This window comes from Geotrypetes seraphini, chromosome 19, assembly GCF_902459505.1.
Source record: "Geotrypetes seraphini chromosome 19, aGeoSer1.1, whole genome shotgun sequence".
NCBI classification, from domain to species: domain Eukaryota; kingdom Metazoa; phylum Chordata; class Amphibia; order Gymnophiona; family Dermophiidae; genus Geotrypetes; species Geotrypetes seraphini.
Window position 1 is genome coordinate 13,713,298 of NC_047102.1, and position 26,103 is coordinate 13,739,400.

Here is a 26,103-nt window from a genome sequence, read left to right on the forward strand (position 1 = left end):
CTGCATTACAATACTTCATCTGCAAGCATACTCATGAACGCAACCCTATGCAGAGAGTAAAAGTGGCACGAACCTCAGGGCACATTTGAAACCTCAGCTGTCAAGAAACGAAGATTTTTAAGGTCGTGCGGTTGAGATCCGCGTTTTACCCCTTCCCTCTCAATGCTACTTTCTCTTGTTACTTGGAATCCTAAATGTGTCAGTCCAAACTTGTTCATAAGTCCCCGTTAAAACGGCTCTCCCAGGTTTCAGCCTGTGCTTGCAGCTCCTGGATTTAGCTGACCACTGCAAGCTCTGTCGACCTCACTGGTTCACAATGACACAACTCCACTTTCGGTTTTGGTTTCGGATCCAGGAGAAACGTTTCACTCTTTTAACGTCTTTCACTTGGCCCGTTTCGATCGCGTCACCTCCCGTTATCCACCCGCAGCGAGAGACCCCCCCGTACAATACACAACCAAGATGGCGTCTTCGCCGAGACGCATTCCACTTCCGGTGCGCAGCGCCTTTTCCCCCTCCCTCTGCGCTGTCTCCGGGAGGACCAGAGGTAGGAACGAGTGAACCCTTCTTTCGGCATCTCAAAACGGTCTTCGCTGTCCTCCCAAACTGGCAAAAACCCTACGAGACAAACGAGCGGAAAGAGACCGTTTGGAAAGCGAACGGAAAGTCTACCGGCGAGACGCGCCCCACTGCTGCCTCTTCCCCCCGGGCCCAGTGGCCCTGCGCTGGAGTTCCGGGGGAAGGAAGGCGCGACTCTTCGTCTCTTGCTTGGGTTGTCCCTGACTGAAGCCCGGCAGCTCCACTTGGTCACCCTGGTGAGTGAGAGGGGGGGGGGGGGGGCAGAGAAATTCCGATTCCTTGTCGTATCACATGAGCTTACTTAGGATTATGATCTGGGCAAATTAACGTAATCCATCGAACTTGTTGCAACCGTGGCTGCTTCGGTCAGTGACTCTGCAAGCAGAAATAGGGCAGAGAATGTAATGTAATTTATTTCTTATATACCGCTACATCCGTTAGGTTCTAAGCGGTTTTCAGAAAATATACATTAAAATTATAAGTGAGAAAGGTACTTAGAAGTTCCCTAACTGTCCCGAAGGCTCACAATCTAACTGAAGTACCTAGAGAGTAGTAAGGAAGTGCAAAGTAAGGAAAGAGAAAAAATGAGAAAATAAACAATCTAACAGAACTATGTGCTTTGAAAGATAGAAGAGAAGAGATATAGAGGAGGAACTGTTGAAAAAAGAATTCTGGAGAAATTTAAAAGATAGAAATAGAACAAAATGGTAAAGCAATGAATAAGATTACAAATAATTCATTAAAACTGGAAAAAAATTAAAAGTAAAAAATATTGACTTCAATCCACAATTTCAGCTTCCAGATAAAGAATGAATCGGATTGGTAGAGAAGCTTTAATTAAAAAACAAACAACCCAATAAACCCGGTGCATTGCATGTTTATAGACTAGAGTAAGGCATGAGTTCTGGAGCCACAGAGTTGCCTAGAGCTTTCAAGCCTTAACCTCCGTATCCCTGACATCCTGTTTAGATGGTAAGCTCTTTGGAACAGGGACTGCTTTCTTCCATCTTTGTGACTTTGCGCTGGAGACACAATTAACAGGAGCGGTAATAGCGCGGTAGTGGTTGAGGGGGGCGGCGGCCAGCCCTGCAGCCCTTTCTTACGCGCTCCCGCCCCCCCCCTTCTGACGCAAACGCTCGCGCGGCCGCGTCCCGCCCACCTCTGACGCGCTTTCCGTTTCCGTCGGGGCGGAGGGAAGGTTTGCGCCGTCGGCCGTCCCTAGGCGGAGGAGGAGGAGGGGGGGGAGTGTATGCGACTCGCTGCCGTCGGCGACCTCCGAGCCCAGCCTGAAAGGTAGGACGGGAGAGTTTGGGGAACGAAGGGGGGTGGAGAAGACGTGCCGGGGGGGGGGGGGAAGGAGAGATGCTGCACTGCGGGTGCTTGGCTCTCTCTCCCATCCACCCAGTGCTCCACCCCTAATACTGCCAAGCCTTTTTCTCCGCACACATTCGTACCTAGCACTACTCCCCCTCCCCCCCCCCACTATGAATTATCATTCCCCTTTCAGGTGTTCTTTTCTCTCCCCCTCCCCCCCCCACTATGAATTATTATTCCCCTTTCAGGTGTTCTTTTCTCTCCCCCTCCCCCCCCACTATGAATTATCATTCCCCTTTCAGGTGTTCTTTTCTCTCCCCCCCCCCCCCCCCCCATAAATCTCTTTTTTGGCCATATTAACATTTCTGGAACCGAATTGAGCCTGCAGGGGGGGGGAAAAAAAAAAGAAGGTTCTTTGTAGGCTGGAGTCACGTTAAAGCTGATGCACCTTTGCGATGGCATCATTTTCTTCGCATGTCAGGCACTGCCCTGTGGGTTTTATTCCTACTCTTGTGCAATAGAGCTTGAAAAAGGTATTTCTCACGCTCCCCCTCCGACCAGATGCATTGCATCAGTGCAGTAAGAAGTGCAATTGTTATGCTTTTTTCAATCAAGTTCCTTAGATTCAACTTGATGTATTTGATCTGTTCTATGTATTCCTTCTTTCCCTGCCATGCCTGTATTTTCTGCATTATATTGTAAATGCTTTCTGTCTTTATCTGTTTTTAAGTCCATTATTCTAATTTGTATTTTATCTGTATCCCATGTATTAGCTCACCTGGTTGTGAACCGCCCAGAACTTTTTCGGTATGGCGGTATATAAGAATAACATTATTCTTCTTATTCTGCAGCATATTTTAAACAGACTGTACGACTGAACTTCTGGAGTCATTTATTTAGGATTCTTGGTTGACTTTTGAGGATTGATAGTATTGCTGTGGTTTCTGCAGTTTGAGGAATCGGTTGGTTCGTTTTCCATTTAATGCTGGGGATCAGATGGAACTGGTGCTTGTCATTCTGTTGGGTTTTTTCCCCACAAATATTTGGGGAAAACTGGTTCATTAAGGTTATTGATTTGTTTTGGTTTATAATGTACATATTTGCCATGACTACAAGTAAATGCAGCAACAGAGATTCATTAAAATAAATATTTTTATACTGATTGCTGCTAGTTGGTGTTGGGGTGGACTGAGATGTGCCTCTCTCCTTCTTTTTAGCTTTATTGAAGCTCAGACCTCATCCCACTGTTGTAATGGAGCAGAGCAAAAAGGAACCAGCGGGTACTGCAGTAAAAAATGCAATGCAAAATCCCAAAACAGAACTGCAGAACAGGGGTGCAGGAATTTATTAAATTAAAAGGTCATAAAACATATGTATAGTGACATCAGTAAAAAATAATAAAACCAAAATAAAAATAATTATATCCAAAAGCTGGTTCTTATTGTAAGACATGCTGGACCCGACACGGTCCATATTTCGAAAAACACTTCTTCCTCAGGGGTCCAGGATGTTCAGTACAAGAATATTCAAGAGCCAAATGGGATGGAAATAATTATGCAAAAAATTACAAAGAAATCAGACGAGGAGCTTTCCTGAACGCAATACTGCACTGAGAAACACTGAACATTTACAACTGTTTTTCAGTGTTGCTGTTGGAACCAATGCTTGAGATTATCAGGACACTGAAAAGGCTTTGCAAGGTCAATCTGTTACTGACAGGATGATTTCTGAGCCGGCTCTGGTTAGCTGAGTCAGCTTTAGGCCTTGCATACAGAACTCTGGTTTTAATCATCTGATGCCTGCAGTTGATATGTAGTGTTCACTTTGTAGTATTAATAAGAATATAAAGCTTTTATTGAGATTTGATAGGAGAGGAAGTATTCTTTCATAGGAAAATAAACTTATCACGATATAGCTGGCTGCATCTATGCTCATACTTCTCCAGTCAACAATGAAACCCCATGGAATATAACCACATGGCCCTCTAATCTGCCAGAAGTAATCTCTTGACCTGGTTGAAGGAAAGAGGTAATCCTAAGAGTAAGGGTTAGTGTTAGATATTTCTTCATTGACAATTGTACTTACAGGTTGGTCAGTAACTGTTCTTCCAAGCAAAACTAGCCTGTCTAAAATGGTCTATAGTAGAATAGTAAACAAATAATTTAAAACAAATATTAAATGAAAGCAGTACAAATAAAACTAAATCAATAATGAGGACTATGCTTGAACAGGAAGGATCAAAGACGCATCACTTCTTGCCTCCCTTTTAGCACTTTTAGCAAAGCTTTTGCTACTGAGTACATTGTGACATATGGCTCTAGACATGAACACTCACGGATGCAGATAGAATAAAAATCAATGCCTTCGGGCTGTGGTGCTAGAAGAGACTTCTACGAATCACATGGACAGCTAGGATCATCAACAAAGATGTTCTTGATCATATAAACCCAGAGTTGTCCCTGGAAGGCAAGATTACCAGACAGAAATTGACCTATTTTGGACATGTGATGAGGGTGAATTCACTAGAAAAGGAGGTGCTACTTGGATTTATCAATGGTAAAAGGAAGGAGGGGAGACCAAAGGCCTGTTGGCTGGATACCATCAAGAATGACATGGGATTGAACATCAAGCAATTGAAAGAAGCCATGCTTAAGTCTGGTGCCCAAAATTAGGGCATGGGGATTGGTGCAGTTCTATAATAATAACTTTATTCTTTTATACCGCCATTCCCGGAAGTTCTAGGCAGTTTACACTAAGAAGAGCTGGACAATCAGCGAAATACAATCATACAATAAAAATACAATTACAAATGATTAAAACCCTTATGAAGTAATACATTTGTCAAGCAAAGTGGTCTTAATTAACTTCCGAAAAGAACAATAAGGCATAGCTTGGTGAATACATTTATCTAGCCTATCTAAGAAGGTCTTATATTTACATCCATTCATTTTTGGATAGGCAAATAATAGGTGAGAACTTCTCATTTCCCTTGATGGTCTATGCAACACAAAATGAGGAAAAAGATAAACTGGATGCACAGGGCCTATCTTTTTTTTTTTTTTGGCACCTATTTTTGAGTACCATTTGTATAATCCGATGTATAGAGTGCACATAGCTGTGGTGGGAGGAATTTGCACTGTCATTTGGTCTCATTTATGCACTGGAATGACTGTTTTTCCTGTGCTTATTATGTGCACCTGTTGCTGACTGCTTTAATTTGGGTAGGGATTTGTGGCCTTCATAGCAATAAGGAAATCCTTAGCTATCTGAGCATCAGCCAGTTCTTCTCTCACTGCGTAGCAGAATCCTCCTGTCCTAAAGCTAGATAGCAATGTGTAGAGAATGACACGGGGACAAGTTTTGTCCCTACCACATTCTTGTAAGCTCTGCCTTAACTACACAAGCCTCGAACACTTATGATTTTGAAGTGTTTGAGGCTTGTTTCGATGAGGACAGAGCTTGCAGGAATGGGGCAGGGACGGGAAAAGAACTCTCTGGGATGGGACTGGAAATGAGTTCCTGCAGGGACAGGGTAAAAATTGTCCCCGTGTCATTCTCTGTACTGTGTCAGTGAGTTGAGAATTACACGATGACAGAATTAATCACCGTCCCCATCCCCTCTAGGATAAAATTATTTTAAAATTAGAGATTTGGGAAGGCTATATTTTAGTTATTCAGTTTTCTATACCATTCTTCCAAGGGAACTCAAAACGGTTTACTTGAATCTATTCAGGTACTCAAGCATTTTTCCATGTCTGTCCCAATGAGTTCACAATCTAATGTATCTGAAGCAAGGGGGGGATTAAGTGACTTGTCCAGGGTCACAAGGAACAGTGTGAGTTTGAACCCACAACCTCGGGATGCTGAGGCTGTAGCTTTAACCATTGCACCACTCTAGAAATCAAAATGTAGTTGGACTGCCGTAGTCTTCGTTGTTGGGTCACAGCGCGAGGAAGAACTTTGTATGTTTTGTCATGGCAGATGTGAAGACTTATCCGTGAAAGTACGCCAGAGGTGTGTGATTGAATTTTGGGTTAAACTTGGAAAGAGCGGTGTTGAAAAATTGGTGTTGAAAACAATAGTGCAATTCTATATATGGCACGCAAAGTTGGGCACTGTTCCTAGCACAGCAAACCGCACCTAACTTTAGTTGTGGCCCTTTACACCGACTGAAATACGGCGGGCTCCGTCTCTGGCAGTGCTCAAGGCCCATTTTAAAAGCCCACCTCTTTGAGTGTGCTTTCGACTCCTAACTCCTCTAACCTTGGGTTCTGCATCCCCAACCCATTATGTTATGTCTATGTCTAAGTTAGATTGTAAGCTCTTCTGAGCAGGGACGGTCTATAAATGTCAAAATGTACAGCCTTTCAGCTATATAAGTGATAAGTAGCAATCCTCATCCCTAAATTATGGGCGGACTACCTCCTTATTCTATAATTGCTTGCGTAAGTTGCAGGAGCACCCCTTTTTTGCCCATAAATTTTAATTCCAGTTAGCACCAATAATTGCGTAGGCTCCCAATTATTTGCGCTAATTGGCTTGGTCAATTAAATTGTGCATGCAATTTGAGCACACACTGAAATTTGCGTTCACAATTTTTAGTGCTTTATAGAATTCAAGGGACGATGAGCCGCAGAGAGTTTGCAAAGGAACATTTAAGGAATGCCGCTGCAGACGTGTGGGAGAAAAGTTTAGTCTGATGAGACGAAAGGGGAACCTTTTGTTCTTGTTGCTAAGTGATAATGTGCATAATAAAATGTCACACTATCCTACAAACATCATCCCTATAATATAACATAGAAATTAACCTAAGCCTAAGCTTGGGGTATTTTTTTCCAGTTACCGTATTTGCCGGCGTATAAGACGACTTTTCAGTACCTTAAAATCCTCCCCAAAGTCGGGGGTCGTCTTATACGCCGGGTACAGTTTACATGCCCTTACTTGCGGGGCTGGATGTACTCAGTCGCGCGGCTCTTCTTCTCCCTACCTTCTCTGCTTGCAGCACAGAGCCGAACGGAAGTCTTCCCGACGTCAGCGCTGACGTCGGAGGGGAGGGAGGGCTTAAACAAAGCTTAAACAAAGCCCTCCCTCCCTCCGACGTCAGTGCTGACGTCGGGAAGACTTCCGTTCGGCTCTGTGCTGCAGGCATGGCAGGTAAGGAGAAGGAGAGTAGCCTCGCGGTACCAAGAGAGAGGGGCGGCCGCCCCGCCCCGGTTGCAGCACAGCCGGCCAGGTTCCCTTACTTTTGTGGCACTTCCCCGACCGACCGATAACAGCCCGGGTCCGACAATCCTCCCTGCCCTGTAGCCGCGAATCTAAATACCTTCTTACAGCAGCTGTAAGAAGGTAATTTAGATTCGCGGTTAAGGGCAGGGAGGTTTGTCGGACCGGGGCTGTTGTCGGTCGGTCGGTCGGGGAAGTGCCACAAAAGTAAGGGAACCTGGCCGGCTGTGCTGCACCCGTGGCGGTAGAGAAGGTGTGCGGAAGAAGGGGTCGTCTTATACGGCGAGTATAACACAAAACTCTATTTTTTAACTAAAAGTTGGGGGGTCGTCTTATACGCCCAGTCGTCCTATACGCCGGCAAATACGGTAGTTAAATAGCTGCCTATTGGATAACTCAAATTCTTAAAACCAGCTATTAAATGTTTAATACAAACAAGTATTATCTGAATCAATTCAATTTTAATCTTATTTCCCACAGTTCATTTCATTACAGTACTTTTACAACTTACCAATACTTAATTTATTAATAAATATCCTGGTAGATGGTGTGTTTCCTGTATGTCAGCTGATCCCGGCTTGTGTCGTACCCTGGGTCCCTGCTCGAGTCATGCTTAGTTTACTGGTGGAGTTGTGATGAAGGTGAGCCTTGCAAACGCAGCTCCTGAAGACGCCAAGTGGTAAAATACAGTCTTGTGTTGAGCTGAATGCTTTATGAATTGAAGAACAGGACCATCATGAGGACAGAGAGGCCTGCCGATTGTGTTTAAGAAACTGAGATTTTCATGTGCAACTCTCAGTTTGAAGCCTCTCTGACTAGATAATCATGGAACTAACCAAGATCCAGTTTCGGATAAAAGTAATCACAATGACTGTAGTATGTGTGTGAAAGTTGGGAAGTGAGTGTGAGTGATGGGGATTAGGTTCACTGACTAAATTATTCTGATATTTATTAATGAATTGAGTATTGGTAAGATGTAAAAGTACGCTGAGCAAGATGGACCTCTGGTCTGACTTAGCGGAGGCAACTTCTTATGTTCTTATGTACTGTAATGAAATGAACTGTGGGAGATAAGATTAAAATTGAATTGATTCAGATAACACTTGTTTGTATTAAATCCATAATAGCTGGTTTTAAGAATTTGAGTTATCCAATAGGCAGCATTAGGTTGCAGGGGGGCTGTACTGCACTGGGGATGGGGCGGCTTGTGAAGATTGAGGGGAAAATGGCCAGTGCAAAGTACAATTCAAATAAAAGAACTGTCTTCTCATTCAAATTGGTAACCAAACTTCAGGATTGCAACCGTCACGTTTGAAAGTCACTCAGAGGTATAGAGTTCTTCAAGAAGAGAGTTGCGCCCTCTAGTGATGAAGTGCAAAGTGCAGGCAGATCCTGGAGGAAATCTGTTCAGTGGGTCTGGGGAGAAGTCACCTCTCAAGAGTACAATGATCCTAAGCACGAAGCAAAAGCAACAGTGGAACATTTTGGCAAGAAAAAAAGCAATTGTACTTAAACGACCCATAAAAATTCTCTGACAGGACTTGGGACTATGATCAGCCTCCAACCAAGTTGAAAGAACTTGAGCTAATTTGCTGAGAAAAATGAGTTAAAATTGTGCCTGCCCACTGTGTAAAGTTGGTACATAATTATCTTAAACCAGTGGTCTCAAACCCTTTGCAGGGCCACATTTTGGATCTGGAGGGACTTGGAGGGCCGCAGAAAAAAGAGTTAATGTCTTATTAAAGAAATGAGGTAAAACTCTTTATAGTTTATAAATCTTTCCTTTTGGCTAAGTCTTAATAATAACATTGTCATTTATAGCTAAAGAGACATGTGATCAAGAAACGGTTTTATTTTACTTTTGTGATTATGATAAACATACCGAGGGCCTCCAAATAGGACCTGGCGGGCCGCGAGTTTGAGACCACTGTCCTAAACCATTTGTGGTTGCTATTGGTGCAATAGGGCTTCCACCATGTATTGTCAAGAGGTGTGAAGAATTGGTTTGTTCCACAATTCAATGTACTGCCTTTCAAAGCGTTTTACAGATTAGTATAGAAACGGAAAGGTAGCCATCTACACGGTGAGTCACATTATTATGACCACCTTCTAATATCCAGAATAACTGCCTCTGGCAGCACTGACGGCAACCAGACACTGTGAGGGTGACTCAGTAATATGCTGGATAGTTGCTAGAGGTATCTAGAGCCACACGGATTGCGGTGCATCCAGAAGTTGCTGACGGGTGCTTGGTGGTAGATCCAGTTGTCGAGCATGTCAATCAGGGTGGTCCCAAATGTGCTCGATTGTGTTAAAGTCTGAGGAATTTGGAGGCCAGGGAAGTAGCTGGAAGTCTTGGTCGTGCTCTGCGAACCATTCGCAAACAATTCTGGTGGTATGACATTTCGCATTGTCCTGTCGAGAAACCCCATTGGCCATAGGGAAGACCATCAACGTCTTCCCTATGGCCAGTGTACGAGGGTACTTGATTGGCAAGGAGAGATACCCATATTGGTTAAGAATGCCTTCCAGAAGTATCAAGGGATCCAGTCCATAATGCTGTTGCCAACAGCCTATGCACTTCCAATAGTGGTTGCTGGGTGTTTGTTCTCAGTGTTTTCACACCTGGCATGCCAAAGCTCATCTGTTCGATTGAGCTGAAGACGTGACTCATCGGAGAAGGCAACCCTCTGCCAGTCGGTGTAAGTCCAATGTCGGTACTCCTGTGCAAATTGCAGCCGTTTTTGCAATGAACCCTTGGGAGCATGGGTGCAGTCACCAGCCGTCTGCTCCGGAGCCCCATTCGCCACAGGGTTCGTTTTTGGACACACCTCTGGAAGCCTCCCTGGCTCTTTTGGATGTTGAGTTGCTTCACAGTGGCGTGCCAATCTGCCCGTTCCAACCTGCGTATCCTTTGTTCGCCTCTCGCAATCGATGGCTTGTGCTGCCCCACAGTTGCCATGGCGGGTCATCAAAAAAGTTCCGTTTGTCAACTCGCCTACAAACAGTTCACAAACTACGCCTTCTATACAGTTATGGTTAGTTTATTGGATATCCCGCATTTCGTAACAATTGCCGTCAAATCAAGGCGGTTAAAGTTAAAAACAATGGGTACAAGATTAAAAAAAATAAACAGGGGAAAGACGGATACAGTAAACAAACTGGGACCAAAGGATATTCAGGGAAGGAATGAGTTACAATATTTATAAGGGAAAGGGGAAATTAATAAAACAAAGGAAAAACACAAGAGGTTAAGAGGATAAAGGGTTTTTTTTTGTTTTGTTTATTCCGGGATATACCCACAAAGTCTGTGTGTGACGCATGCATTCGTTCATTGTCTGTGTGTCCCTGACGTAAAGAGGTAGGTGGTGTTCATAATAATGTGACCTGACCATGTAATTTGGAAACAAAGAACAGGTCTTCAGTTTTCCCCCTTCCAGCCTCAACTTCTCTCTTTCAGCGAAACATCCCCATACAAACTATGGTTTCTTCAGACGGTACGGTTGTGGCTGATTAGTCTTCCTCTAAGGATGTGGTTTCTCAATATTTGTTTGCATAGTACTTCTAGGGCAGTACTTATTTATTTATTTAAGTATTAATATACCACTTACGTAAAAATGATTTTTAATGCAAAAAAGTTTGACCATGTAACCCCCTCTTTTAAAAAAAGGCCCATTGGTTGCCCATCTCCCATAGAATTACATTTAAAATTATTTTTCATGCATTCAGTGTTTAGATCAATCACTCCCCCTCGTTTATTGACAGACTTCTGATTCCATACGAAATCTCGCGTTCACTTGCGATCGTCTTGGCAACATCTTCTTACAGTCCCATCCGTTCGTCAGTTATTTTACGACCATTTATTCTGTAGTCACTCCTACATTATGAAATGCCCTCCCCATAGCTCTAAGACTGGAAACTAATTCTAATCATTGCAAATCTAACCTTAAAACCTATCTCTCTAAGGATTCTTTTGAGATTTAGACAAATGGTTCACTCAGGTCTTTCCCGTCTCCATAGCGTTCTTTTCATTACCTCCTCATTTTTATTTTAAGAATTGTAACTCTGCTCATTTCCCTCCTGTACTATGTCCTGTCGATTGAAAATTTTTTGTATATATGTCCTTCCACCTGTTTTTACTTATCCATTTAAAAAAAAAAAAAATTTTGTACAGTGTAAACCGCTTTGGTATAATAAACTTGAAACACTTATAGCCTAAGTCAGAGATCTCAAAGTCCCTCCTTGAGGGCCGCAATCCAATCGGGTTTTCAGGATTTCCCCAATGAATATGCATTGAAAGCAGTGCATGCACATAGATCTCATGCATATTCATTGGGGAAATCCTGAAACCCCGACTGGATTGCGGCCCTCAAGGAGGGACTTTGAGACCCCTGGCCTAAGTGGTTTACATATAGGTATTCAATCATTTTTTCCCTATTTGTCCCAGTGGGCTCATACTCTATCGAATGTACCTGGGGTAACGGGGGGATTGAGTGACTTGCCCAGGGTCACAAGGAGCAGTGTGGGATTTGAACCCACAACCTCAGGGTACTGAGGCTGTAGCTCTTAACCACTGCACCACACACTCCTCACTTCTCAATCATTCTCTGGAGGCACATAATTGAGACTTCTTTTTGTTGTTCTTATTTACAGAAATATTTTTACTTTTAACGTAACTCGGATCTTGTTCTACTGTAGAAGGTGGTCAGTCAAATGATAGACAAATATATTTTTGAATATTTTTATAATGGTTTCATATTGAAAATGCAGAACGTGTTAGAACAGACTCCTACGTTAATATATTTGGAACTGGATTTCAGGCTGTAGAGAAAAGTACAAGAGTGTGATTCCTTTACAATGTATTGCATGTCACAAACCTGCAAGCAGTGGACTCTTCATCCCGTTTTTGGCTTTATCTTGCTGTGAGCCAGAGAAAATCCATGAGGCTAGTTGTTTTGTTTTAACTGTGCTGTCCTACAATACGCCTTTACTTGTTACATAGAAACATGATGGCAGATAAAGGGCCAAATAGCCCATCTGCAGCATCCACTATCTCCTCCTCTCTATAGGCTAAGGCTTTTAACACCTGCATTCTGATGTCATAGTACATTATTGTTATTGGTTAAGGCTAACACTTGTATTGTGAGTTCATAGAGCTTTATGGTTATAGAAACAGAGAAGCATGATGGCAGATAAAGGCCCATCCAGTCTGCCCATCCCCAGCATCCACTAACTCAGACATGGGCAACTCCGGTCCTCGAGGGCCGGAATCCAATCAGTTTTTCAGGATTTCCCCAATGAATATGCATAAGATCTATTTGCGAGGACCGGAGTTGCCCATGTCTGCACTAATCCCTCCCTCTCCCTCTAGGCCAGGGGTGTCCAATGTCGGTCCTCGAGGGCCGCAATCCAGTCGGGTTTTCAGGATTTCCCCAATGAATATGCATGAGATATATGTGCATGCACTGCTTTCAATGCATATTCATTGGGGAAATCCTGAAAACCCGACTGGATTGCGGCCCTCGAGGACCGACATTGGACACCCCTGCTCTAGGCTAAGGCTCTTGACACCTGCATTGTGATGTCATAGAGCTTTAAGGTTAGAGAAACATGATGGCAGATAAAGGCCAATCAGCCTGCCCATGCCCATCCACAGCATCCACTATCTCCTCTCGAATTTCCCTCTGCTAAGCCTTGTCCTAGGAAGTGTGTGGGAGTTGCTTTGTTGCTTTTCTGTATGAGTCCTTGAGGCTGTTGGAAAAATCTCTCCAGTCCTAGAAATAATCAGTTGTTTTCATTTCCTATAGTAGTTTTCATCCAAAGAGGATTTAGCTATATTACGCAGTATTACCTTGATTCACTGGGTGCATCTCTGTTATGACCAACGCATGTTTCCTAGACATTCTGTTTCTAGGTCATTTTATCCGTGGAGCTATAGTTCCAATAAAACCAGTCCTACGCATCACAGGTTCTATATAGTGGCTCATCCGTCCATATGACATTAAGGCAGAAATCCATCAAATGGCGCTATGGCCTTAATGTGTTTTAAAGGAATTAATGAGTGCTAAATGCTAAACGTTCATTCTACCAATGGGCTTTTAGCATTTAACACACATTAAGGCCAAACGCTGCTTGATGAATTTTCTCCTTAGTGTTAACACTGAGCCTTGCTCAGAAGGCTCTGATGAGAGGAGGCGGGATGATATCCTGCCCTGTAATGGTGCTTGGTTAATATTCGTGAACAAGTTTTCCTCGTTTGGTGCTTGCAGTTTTTCCAGCATTGCTCGTGAGTTGATCTGATGGCAGTCTTGAGAGTTTGACCCTTGCCTGAATCCTGCTGTTCTCAATATTTTAGTAGTCACTGTCAATGGCCCATCTATTATTTATAGGGCAGGTTTTCCGAGAATGAAAGGACTACTTCATGCATAAGGAAGCAGATCGTTCCTGTGTCTTGACAGTGGGGGGGAGGGAGGGGTTATAATATGCTGCCTGCGAGACCCAGCTCACACTCTGCCTCTTCCTGCTACTAATCATTGCAAGGCTGTGCAAACAATAATCCCATTTATTACAAATGCAGTCTAGTCAAAATGAGATTTCAGGGAATACAGTGGTACCTCGGTTTGCGAGTGTTTTGCAAGACGAGCAAAACATTCGCAAAATCTGTGCCTCGATTTGCGATCCGGCACCCCCCCCCCCCCGCCACTTCTTACTGTCATCTAGGCTTGGGCACCGGCACTGGCATGTCATATGCGTTGGTGCCCGTTCCCAAAGATCGGCCTCCTTTTCTTGCTGGGCCTTGAGCATCTGCGCGTGCTCAAGGCCTGCGAGTTCACGTTCTCTCCGAGAATCTCGGAAAGAGCGTGAACTCGCAGTCCTTGAGCATGCGCAGATGCTCAAGGCCCAGCAAGAAGAGGAGGCCGATCTTCGGGCACCGGCACCAACGCACAGGAAATGCTGGTGCCGGTGCCCAAGCCCAGATGACAGTAAGAAGCGGCGGGGGGGTGCCCAATCACGAGGGGGGGAGGGTGCCGGATCGCAGGGGGGGCCTTCGTGAAGAGCAATGCTGGTTCTCGTGGGGGGGGGGGGATAGAGCAGCGCCGCTGGCCTCGGGGGGTGGGAACGTATCAAAGTGAGTTTCCATTATTTCCTATTGGGAAACTCGCTTTGATAAATGAGCATTTTGGATTACGAGCATGCTCCTGGAACGGATTATGCTTGTAATCCAAGGTACCACGGTATATTTATTACACTCATAGTTAAGAATGATGAGACTCTGCTTGCTGGCGATGTGGGGTGGGCCCTGGTTCATTTTTACATATTTGGTGGGAGCGCACGGTCTTGAAACCTTTTTGAAAACAGGTGGTGGGATGTCTGTCTCAATTGCTGCAAATTCTTCTACCCTTTACTCCGCAGGGCTGTTTGTTGGGTCTTTATAATGTGTGCTTACATACCTGGCAAACTAAGCTTCATCGATGGGGTCTGGCAGCAGCTAAATGCTTGATTGCCAATCATTGGCGACAGGCAATGCCGCCTACTATATTGGATTGGCCTTAGAAGCTTCAGACTGTGAGCGCCATGGAACGTTCAATTGCAAAGAGTCATGGATATTATTCGTTGCATAACCGGACTTGGTCTTTGATAATGGACAAAGTGGACTCATTGACTTAAGTTTATCAAGAGGGGAGGATTATATTGTTGGGGTGATCTCCTGAAGAACCAACAGGGGGTTACCTCTCATTGAGTGCTTATGTTCAATGGAATTGAGGGAGGGGGGTGTTGGGTGATGTTCGAGAGTGGGTATCGGGTTTATTGCTATTGTGCTAGGAGGTGCATTTCGTGTACTTTCGGTTAGAATACAGTTGTTTGGTATTATTGCTGGTTTATTTTTTTGCATTCATAATACTGGTATCCCATTTTGTTGTTTTGTATTTTCTTTTGTAATATTCAATAAAAGTGTATAATTAAAAAAAACAAAACAACAATGATGAGGCTCTAATTGGTTCGGCATTAGAGGTGAATTGGGTCCCCAAGGCCACGAAGGGCCCTGGAGCCTGCCTGAAGCTAAAGAAGACACAACCTTTATGTGGGCTTTGAAGGGAATAGATTCCGTACAAATGTAAGGAAGTTCTTCTTCTCCCAGAGAGTGGCAGAAATCTGGCACGCTCTTCCAGAGGCTGTTATAGGGGAAAGCACCCTCCAGGGATTCAAGACAAAGTTAGACAAGTTCCTGCTGAACTAGAGCGTACGCAGATAGGGCTAGTCTCAGTTAGAGCACTGGTGTTTGACCTAAGGGCCGCCACGTGAGCGGACTGTTGGGCACGATGGACCACTGGTCTGACCCAGCAGCGGCAAATCTTACGTTCTTATGTTCCAAAATGTCTATCCTAGTACCTTCTATAATCACAGCTAAACTTACAAAAAAGTTATATTTAATTAAATATTGTGAAAATCTCAGACCCAAAACCCGTGACTGGTGATAACACCAAACTGGGGTTCATTGGGGGACCATCATCGTTTTTCACTGTCCCCACAACCATCCACATAAATTATACATGAAAATCCAAGTTGAAAAGACTTATCTGTGGATTGGATGGTATGATCCCAATAATGATCCTCAGCGGTGAATAAATAGTCTTGTGTTTATAGTGTGCTAAAAACAACCACTGTTAATCCTCCATAATATGTCCTTGTCCCCCCGACTCGAGTTTCGAGAAAATTCTTCTTCAGGGAAGGACTCTATTTGAACAAACATACAGTGAAGTAGATCAGTGGGATTATTAATCATACTAAATCTTAAAACCAATATAAACGGGAACCTCTTATTCTATTTATCTTCTCGAAGTAAATGTATGCCATACTATATCTAATTCAAATCACAAATCTCATACCTATTGCCGGCTCCACATTTCGGCTTTGTGCCGAGTACTAGGCTGAAGAGAACTTGGACCGCGGGTAAGCTAACCTTAAATAAGAACCCTATGGGCTTAACGCCACCTTGTAAGACGGCGGAAGTGATGTCGCCAGGGGGGAGGAAAAAATTTGTTCAAAAGTTAAAAGAAAAATATTCAAATTAAAGGGACAACCACTCGATCTCGTGATTCAATCCATTTGGCACTAAAGTATGCCATTCATAAATGAACCTTTGTTCTTTTCTGATCAAACATCTGGCGAGGTCACCGTCAAAGTTCTTAATTTGTATCAACACGGTGTACCTCAAATCATGGATTGAATGCGATTTCTCCAACCAATGACTTGTGAGGGGGGCGGAAACTCTTTGATTGCGAATACCACTAATGTGTTCCGTTATCCTGACTTTGATTTTGCGGGAGGTCTGTCCTATGTACAGTTTGTGGCAAGGACATTTAATACAATAAACCACTCCCACAGAATCACAGTCAGTCCCAGAGTTGAGTTTAAAATTATTGCGATTCGCCCCTGGAATATTGATTTGAGAAATATCCCATACATACTGATACAGTCTACATTTACCACAAGCTTTATGTGGAAGTCCTGGGTGACTTTCACGTGTGGCCGGTCTGTATTTCAACTTTTCTCCAAGGTTGGAAGCCCTGGAGAATGCAAATTTGGGTTTGTCTTGCAAAGCTTTATGATATTGCACTATAGGCCAGTGTTTGAGGATAATGTGTTTTATATCATTACTGTTGTTGGAATACGGCATTACACATACCGTCTGTTGTTGGTTTTTAAGATTCTTACTATTAGTTGTCATAACCCATGTGCGATGGCAGTTTTTAGCCCTTTTCCATGCCCTCTTAATGATTCTATGTGGATAACCTCTTTCCAGAAAATTTTTATACATGATAGAAGCCTGAATGTCAAAATCTTCCTCTGAGGAACATATCCTTCTTATCCGGAGAAATTGTCCAACCGGAATGCTGTTTCTCAGGGGACGGGGGTGGAAACTCCGATATTGTAAAAGAGCATTTCGGTCTGACGTTTTTCTGTGCAGAGTGGTGGATGGACTACCTTGATGAATTTTGATTGTTATATCTAAGAATGAAATTTGATCTCTGCCATATTGATAAGTAAACTTGATATTAGAATCAAGGGAGTTAATGTTATTCATAAATTGTTCAAATTCTTCCAACCCACCACTCCACACAAAAAATACGTCATCTATAAATCTTTTCCAACTTCTAACATGTCTAAAGAGGGGAGATTTATATACCAAAGATTCCTCGAACTGTGTCATATAAAGGCATGCCAGTGTGGGGGCAACTGTGGCCCCCATTGCTTCTCCTTTTGTTTGCAAATAAAAAATGTCTTCAAAGCGAAAATAATTATTGTAAATAACCACTTCAGCCAGCTTATCCAACAAATGTTGTTTAGATTTGGACATGATCATTTTGGCCGAAAAAAACTTTACCACAGTGGCAGCAGCACTTTGGGGAATGTTAGTATATAATGCTACCACATCTGCGGTGACCAAAACACATTGGTCCCACTGAACTTCTTCAAAAACTTCATCTATGTATTGTAGAAAATGAGTAGAATCTTTGATAATTGATTTAGCCAAAGACACAAATTGTTTGAGAAACCCATCAAGATATTGAGAACAGAACCAGACCCTACTACTATGGGGCGACCTGGTGGATGGGTATGAGATTTGTGAATCTTAGGGATGAAATGTATAAAAGGAATCCTGGGATGGTCAACAGTAAGGAATTTCAACTCTTTGGCCGTAATGACTTCATCTAAGTGGGCTAAACTCAAAATATTATCAATCTGTAGTTTGATTTGATACGTAGGATCCTGTGGAAGGGTGGAGTAATATGATATATCGTTAAGTTGATTAATTGCCTCATTATGGTAATCACTATAATTTTGAATTACAATTCCTCCCCCCTTATCAGCCCTGTGAATTATGATGGACTTGTCCTGACGTAAAACCTGTATTGTATTCCATTGTTCAGGTGAAAGATTAGAATGAAACCTGTTCTGTTTGTTCTCAAGCTGTTGTATATCCTTTAACACTAAACGTTCAAACGAAGTAATAGACGGATCCAAAGCTCCAGGGGGCATCCAAGACGATCTACTTCTGAGGCCTGGGGGTAAACCCGAGTCCATTTGATTGAATTCTTTATCTTGAAAGAAGACCTTCAGGCGGATGGATCTAAAAAACCTCTGGAGATGGGACCGAATGTCAAAACCATCATACTTGGTACTTGGAACAAACGACAACCCCTTGGACAACAGTTCTTTTTCTAGTTTTGTTAAACAAGGACAAGGACATATTATGGAGGAATAACAGTGGTTGTTTTTAGCACACTATAAACACAAGACTATTTATTTACCGCTGAGGATCATTATTGGGATCATACCATCCAATCCACAGATAAGTCTTTTCAACTTGGATTTTCATGTATAATTTATGTGGATGGTTGTGGGGACAGTGAAAAACGATGATGGTCCCCCAATGAACCCCAGTTTGGTGTTATCACCAGTCACAGGTTTTGGGTCTGAGATTTTCACAATATTTAATTAAATATAACTTTTTTGTAAGTTTAGCTGTGATTATAGTAGGTACTAGTTTAAACACAGTATCACAGGGTAGTAAATTATATATCTCTCCACATAAAAGTGACCAAAATGTCTATCACCAGACCCGGCCCTGATTTTTCTGATCATATCTTTTACAGAACCTGATAAGAGCATAAGAATAGTCTTACTGGATCAGACCAATGGTTCATCTAGCCCAGTATCCCATCTTCATGGAGGCCAATCCAAGTAACAAGTACCTGGCAACCCCCCCCCCCCAAATAGTAGCAACATTCCATGCCACCGATCCAGGGCAAGCAGTGGCTTCTCCCATGTCTGTCTCAACAACAGTTTATGGACTTTTCCTCCAGGAACTTGTCCATATCTTTTTTTTTTTTTTTTTTTTAATTAAACCATCTACATTAATTCTCTTACCACAATGTGGGGTTTGTGTATTCATGTGGCTGCCAATGTTCTCTTTGGATTGTTGGAGAATTTCTAATGATGCTATAAAAACAGTTGACTCCCTTTCCTGTGGCGCTTTAGTTTCTCTTTCTGGGAGTATATAATCCTGACAGTGCTTTGCTTGCTTGGGAATGGGGGGGAGGGGGTGCTGTTATAGCTCTCCTTTTGGGATCAGGGACAGGAGGTTGATTGCTGTGGGAGCTGAGCTGAGTCACATTACTCACAGTCCTGTGATCTGTTTGGCTTACATGTTTTATAAATCTTGGTATATCATCTGTGTTGTCACTTGGTGTTCTGATGACTCAGTTCTAAACCTGACACTGCTAATTACAATTTCTACTTATTCTGCCTTCACTCATGATCGTGGTTACATACTGTAGTTGCTTCCATCCCTTCACTTTACCTTCCATTCTAGTCATGTAGTCGGCGCCCGCTTGGGGACTGATTACACAGTCTCATCTCTTCTCTTCCTCACAGTCCTGATAGTTTCTTCCAATCCTACATCCTTCTTGCTGATTTTGGATACTAATCTTGGACTGTGTGAGGGGGATGTGTCTGGTTTGTAAGAGTAAAACATTTGATAAATCTAGGGGCAGGGGTGTCAAAGTCCCTCCTCGAGGGCCGCAATCCAGTTGGGTTTTCAGGATTTCCCCAATGAATATGCATGAGATCTATTCGCAGCGCATGCAAATAGATCTCATGCATATTCATTTGGGGAAATCCTGAAAACCCGACTGGATTGCGGCCCTCGAGGAGGGACTTTGACACCCCTGATCTAGGGATACCATAGGGCCCCAGAAAAAGGAGGATGGATTGAGACATCTGGGTTTTACTTCTACTGAAAGCAATGGAAGTAAGAAGGACTGGGAGAGAGCGAGCTGGGCTTTATTTCCATTTAAAGCAATGGAAGTAAAACCTGGATGTCTCAATCCACTCTCCTTTTTCTGGAGCCATATGGTAACCCTAGCTATACCGTCTTTCTGAGGTACAAGCAAAGTGGTTTACATATTATATACATGCACTTCTTCTGTCCTTAGTGGGCTCACAATCTAAAATGAGGGAGATGGGAGTGAAGATGGGCTGGCCCTGGTCTCAAGGGTTGATTTTGTGATGTAGGGTACAGGATACCCAGGGCTCTGCTGAGTTCTCAGTCATAAGGAAAACTGAACTGAAACTGTCAGTGCGCACACATGAAGCTTTCACTTGTGTGTTCTGTTCATACGTAAAGCCTGCGTTCCGATCTTCCGTGCAAAGAGACATACATACCTATTTATCATAGTCCATAAAGTTATTTTCTAGCGAACACTTTAAATCATACTGAGCCTCTTTAAGCTAGACCACCCTCCTCCCCCTACCAGCAGATGGAGGTAGACATACTGAACTATTCCATTGACTTCACCAGTTTTTGGATGTGCTTCTCAGGACGTCCAAATTGGACTTAGACGCACTGTCAGAAATAGCTCTTCACATACGTAAATATCGTATGAGCGAGGCAGAGCAAGATGGTATATTTCAATGGGGTGTTTGAGCCCCATGCTTGCCTTATTAGTTCTTTGTACTGTGATGGGGAAGAGGAAAGGATGGCCCCAAGTTTCCAGGAGTGCTCTTTCTTCGACTCTGGTCCCTGGCCCAATTGATGGTTTTGTCTTTCTTGGCTCAAGTCCTGGAAGTGAGACAGCTATGAGTACTGCTATATAAGGGAAAACTATAGTATTTATTCCATATCTTTTTTAACTCCGTCACTGTTCAGGCATCCACCATCCTTTCCGTGAAAAAGTCTTTCATGATGTTGCTTTTAAGCTGACATCTTTCTGTATTTGAGTTCATAACTTAGTTTTGCCCTTTCCAGACGAGTTTCTTGTACATGTTATCACTTGCTAATGAGAGAGAGAGAGTGGAGAAAATTTAAGGCTGAGAAATAAAATTAAAATTGCAGTCACCCTTTAAAAAAGGTGGACATTTTCTCTTTAAAGAGTGCAAGAAAAGTTTCTTGTCTAAATGACCAATAGAGCTGCCCGCTAGGGGGGTGTGGGCCAAAATGTGTTGTTTCCTGGGTCATTCATGGGGATGGGACGCGAGGCACATTTGGTTGATATGTTTGTGAGTTTGTCTGCGATGGATTGATGGGTTGTGAGTGTGTCGCTGATCCTAGAGTACAAATGCAGGTAACAGCTGTTGCATGGAAACTTGCTTGTGCTGACAATGCTGGGAGTCGAGGACAATGCTTCTAATTGGGGAAGACATGATTCACACCTGTGATGACGCCTCTTCATCATCTGTCTTTCTCTTTTTCCCCAGATGAATTCCTCTGACGTTCTTTGTGGGGATGATCACGTATGGAGCAGTCAGTTCCTGCACTTTGCGTTTTGGCTTGGCGTCGGGCATTGAGTGAGGGATTCACTGAGATGACCTAGAGTCTAGGTGTGACCATGGTGCCGAAGAAGAAATGTTGCCCTCGATTGCTGGATTATTTGGTGATCATTGGAGCCAGGTAACAGCATAACCTCTTATTCCTCATCTTGTCAGTCTTGTCCCTTTGAAGGCTTGGATTTTTCTCTCTCCTTCAATCTGTCCTTTTGGATTCCATAATCCTTTAATCTCTTGCATAATCCTTGCACCTCTCCTGTCTCTAAGCCCATTGGGCTTCATTCTATGGCTATTTGAGACTACTTTCTGGCTTGTGGCTAGCTCTCTGAGGGTCCTCTGTATTTGTTGGGTATAACCAGAGATCTGCCTAAATTTCTGTATAACGCATGGCTTGCTTCTCTCTCTATTCTCTGGTCACCCATATTCACTCTTTCTTTTTGCTTTACTTTATATTCTCTTTCTAACCTTCTCTTGTTCTATGTTATGGCTATGGTTGCCAACTGGATCCAGTTTTGCTTGACAGGGTTGTTCCAGTCTGAGATTTATTCCACAGTAAGCATTCCCTAAGAAAAGCAGGACTACGAGTGCCCGCATGCAGTGGGGTAAACCCTGGACTTGGATCAAACCTGTCGGGCAAATCTGGATCCAGTTGGGTTGGAAACCTTAATTGTGGGGGCTCCCCCTCTGAATTACTGATATCTATTTCAGGCAACCAAGCAGCGACAGTGTTGCTCAGACCCCAGAGCTGCTGCGTCGTTACCCTCTGGAAGACCATCCGGAGTTTCCGTTACCGCCCGATGTGGTGTTCTTCTGCCAGCCGGAAGGATGTCTAAGCGTGCGCCAGAAGCGTATGAGTTTCCGCGATGACACCTCTTTTGTCTTCACGCTCACAGACAAGGACACGGGTGTTATTCGCTATGGGATCTGTGTCAATTTCTACCGCTCCTTCCAGAAACGAATCCCAAAAGACAAGGGGGATGGAGGCTCTGGGCTTCGAGTTCGGGACAGCCACAAGGTCCCCAAAGTGGCAGATGTTGCCTGCACCCAGGAGGAGACGGGCAACGATGGTTCTGAAAGTGGCTCCTCGCTTCAGGCTCCCAGTGCTGACTCGACTCCCGATGTCAACAGGTCCCCTCGTGGGAAACGCCTTGCTAAAAACGGTCAGCGCTCACGCAACAGCTCCTTAACGTCCCTCTGCATACTCAGCCATTATCCGTTCTTCTCCACCTTCCGTGAGTGCCTGTACACCCTCAAGAGACTCGTGGACTGTTGCAGCGAGAGGCTTATCAGCAAGAAGATGGGGATCCCTAAAGGAGTCCAACGGTGAGGGCCAGGATAGAAGCAAATACATGTTAGGATGGCAGCGACACCATATTGTTCCTGCCAGGGGCTGCAGCGTTGTTGCACATGCCAGATTGTGCACAATATTATTTATTTAAGGGGAGTTTGGAATGGTTTTACATGAATTTATTCAGGTACTCGAGCATTTTTCCCCCATCTGTCCCAGTGGGTTCACAATCTACCTAATGTACCTGGGGCAATGGGGGGGCTTAAGTGACTGGCCCAAGTTCAAAAGGAACCGTGTGAGTTTGAACCCACAACATCAGGGTGCTGAGGTGGTAGCTTTAACCACCGCGCTACACTATATATTCATAGTAATTCATTCAAAAACTTCACAAGTATTTTTTTTAAATAAATAAAAACAGAACAGAGGAGTGGAGGAGTGTGTGGCGCAGTGGTTGGATCTACAGCCTCAGCACCCTGGGGTTGTGGGTTCAAACCCCGCGCTGCTCCTTGTGACCCTGGGCAAGTCACTTAATCCTCCATAGCCCCAGGTACGTTAGCTAGAGTGTGAGCCCACCGGGACAGAGAGGGAAAATGCTTGAGTACCTGATTGTAAAACCGCTTAGATAACCTTGATAGGCGGTATATAAAATCCTAATAAACTTGAAACTTGAAACCCCAAAACTACTTTTCACAAAATTATTTAAAAGTGCTCAGGCCACTAACCTTAGAAGCATAGGTTGTCAGAGGGACCATCGTAGCACTTTCGAAAGTCTGTCACGCTGCCAAATTAATCCAATGACTTAAATGCACCTGTTGTCATTATACACAAACTTCACTTATATCTTGTCTTCGTAGTGGCGGTGTCGCTCCTCGACTTCCCACTCCTGCACCTTCGCCATTATAAGATCAACCCGAACCACTGTCCGTGTCCCTCTGCTCGAGCTTTGCAAGAAACGGCTTTGTCAGGAGGGGACGTTGGCTGGACTTGCTAAGGTGGACCCACGAAACCTCTTGAGAGTCGGAGGTTTTGGGGGTCCCCCTTAACAAGTGCAGCCAATGTCCCCTCTTGATGTAGCTTTTTTTTTTTTGCAAAACTCAAGTAGAGGGAGACTGACATGGACACAGTTCGGGTTGATCTTATAATGGTGAAAGAGCAGGAAAGTCGAGGAGTGACACCGCCAATACGAAGACAAGATATAATAAGTGAAGTTTGTGTATTATGACAACAGGTGCATTTAAATCATTGGATTAATTTGGCAGGGTGAGAGAGTTTTGAAATAATTTTGTGAAAAGTAGTTTTTGGTGTTTTGTTTTTATTGTTATTTATTACAAAAAAAATACTTGTGAAGTTTTTCAATTAATAATAATTGCATAAATAGTGAAGTATAAGCTTCCTGGTGTGTATAGTATATTAATAGGAAGCCAGAATGTTTATTTGCACCCTCTCCCCCCTAAGATGTGCCAGGGTGCTAGAACTGGCTGGGGAAATTAAATCAAAATTAGGGAGGAAGTGAGAACTGACATGCAGAAGATATGGACTGTTTTGGCTCACCTCCTCTCTCTTTGTATATCTACCCATTTATCACAGGGACACGATGTGGCGCATTTTCACAGGGTCATTGCTGGTGGAAGAGAAGTCCAGTACGCTGCTGCATGATCTTCGCGAGATCGAAGCTTGGATTTACCGCCTGCTTCGTTCTCCTATTCCCGTTTCTGGTCAGAAGCGAGTGGATGTGGAAGTCCTGCCCCATGATCTGCAGCCTGCTTTGACTTTTGCCCTTCCTGACCCCTCGCGTTTCTCACTGGTGGACTTCCCGTTGCACCTTCCCTTAGAGTTACTGGGAGTAGACGCCTGCTTGCAGGTCCTATCCTGCATCCTCCTGGAGCACAAGGTAACAAGTTGGCACGGCAGATCCTCGGTGATGTGCATTAGGGGGGGAAGATAGGTCTATATGTTGTCCCAGATGGGTGCTTCTTGGTTCAGCTGCATTGTGTTGATTTGAGTCTCCTAATTTTATTTCCTTAGAGCTTAAGAACATAATAGCCTTACTGGGTCAGACCAAGCCCAGTAGCCCATTCTCACCAATCCAGATCCCTGGTACCTGGCCAAAACCTAGAGTAGCAACATTCCTTGCAGAATCCCCAAAAAGTAGCAAGATTCCGGAATCCTCAGAATACCAACATTCCATGCTACTGATCCAGGGCAAGCAGTGGCTTCCCCTGTGTCTTTCTCAATAACAGACTATGGAATTTTCCTCCAAGAATAACAGACTATGGACTTTTCCTCCAGGAATTTGTCCAAACCTTTCTTAAAACCAGCTACGCTGTTGGCTCTTTTATATCGGCTTCTGTTTTGGGACCAGTCTCCATGCTCATTCATTTTGATGCTTCTGATAATATTGGAGTCAGTTCTGAGTTTAGTTCTCACCCCATTTGTTTATTATTGTAAAAATGTATAATCCACTTACAACCTAGGCGGGGAGTACAAGAGAACATACACAATAAAACATCAAACAACCACATTACCAAACCACAATCTCATCTTACAACATCCACAACCACACATCTCCTCTACCACTGCCCCACTGAATATATAAAGCATTAAAAAAATAGCATTAAGAAATATACTTGTACAAAAAGGTGCATGTTTAAAAGCTTGAATTGTGTAGTACCCCAACATAATTGCAGTATTCCTGGCACTGCATTCCATAAAAGTGGACCAGCTGCCGAAAAGGCCACACACGAGTTTCTGCATTAGCTTGTCGCAAGCACACCATCAATAGATGGGCGCATCCCTGCTTCTGATCTCAGATGTCTCCCCGGTTGATAGAATGCCAAAGCCTAAGAAAAATACCAAGAGACAATTAAGTACAGTGTTCAATGGATCAAGGACAAAGCCATATGCCACTCTTGAAATTCCAACACAAGCCAATGAAGATGTTTTAGTACAGGTGTAATATATGTGTATTGCCAACCTGGCTGCCGCATTTTGAATAACTCATATTGGTTCTGATACACTCTAGGTCCATCTAATTTGCTCCTTTTTTCCAATACGTTGCATACTCTTATCTCTCTCTAACCTTTTAACTCTGCCTTTTTTTTCTGTTTATAAAGCTTGTGTCCTTCTGGAATTTGGATACTGCTTTTGCCCCTTCTATTTGGAGGCAGTTTTGTGAATGCTCCTTCTACTCCTGCATGGCTCCTTGTTTAGAGCTTCCTTCATGTTTTTCTGGAATATTGGACTGGGTGTCGCTCTGGTTTCTGTCTCTGTGTTGATTCAATTGGATCTCCTGTGACTTTGGATCTTCTCTTTGTTAGAAACGAGATTAAAGCAGCATCCACTGTTAGTTTTTGTGGATCCGATCTTCC

The 26,103-nt window shown here is 43.5% G+C and overlaps 1 protein-coding gene across 8 annotated transcripts in view; it reads left to right on the forward strand.

The window, feature by feature from the left end:
* The first annotated feature begins 314 nt into the window (after window positions 1-314).
* Window positions 315-26,103, forward strand: part of MADD (MAP kinase activating death domain) — a 122,307-nt gene continuing 96,518 nt past the window's right edge. The window contains exons 1-4 of one of the 8 annotated variants that reach the window (XM_033928650.1): window positions 315-815; window positions 21,379-21,571; window positions 22,156-22,770; window positions 24,323-24,626. In XM_033928650.1, coding sequence (XP_033784541.1) covers window positions 21,510-21,571; window positions 22,156-22,770; window positions 24,323-24,626 — 981 coding nt within the window. In that variant the 5' untranslated portion in view covers window positions 315-815; window positions 21,379-21,509. Of the gene's footprint in view, window positions 816-1,689; window positions 1,873-21,378; window positions 21,572-22,155; window positions 22,771-24,322; window positions 24,627-26,103 lie in introns of those variants that run through there. The other 7 variants (XM_033928649.1, XM_033928652.1, XM_033928654.1 and 4 more) reach the window with 7 other exon arrangements.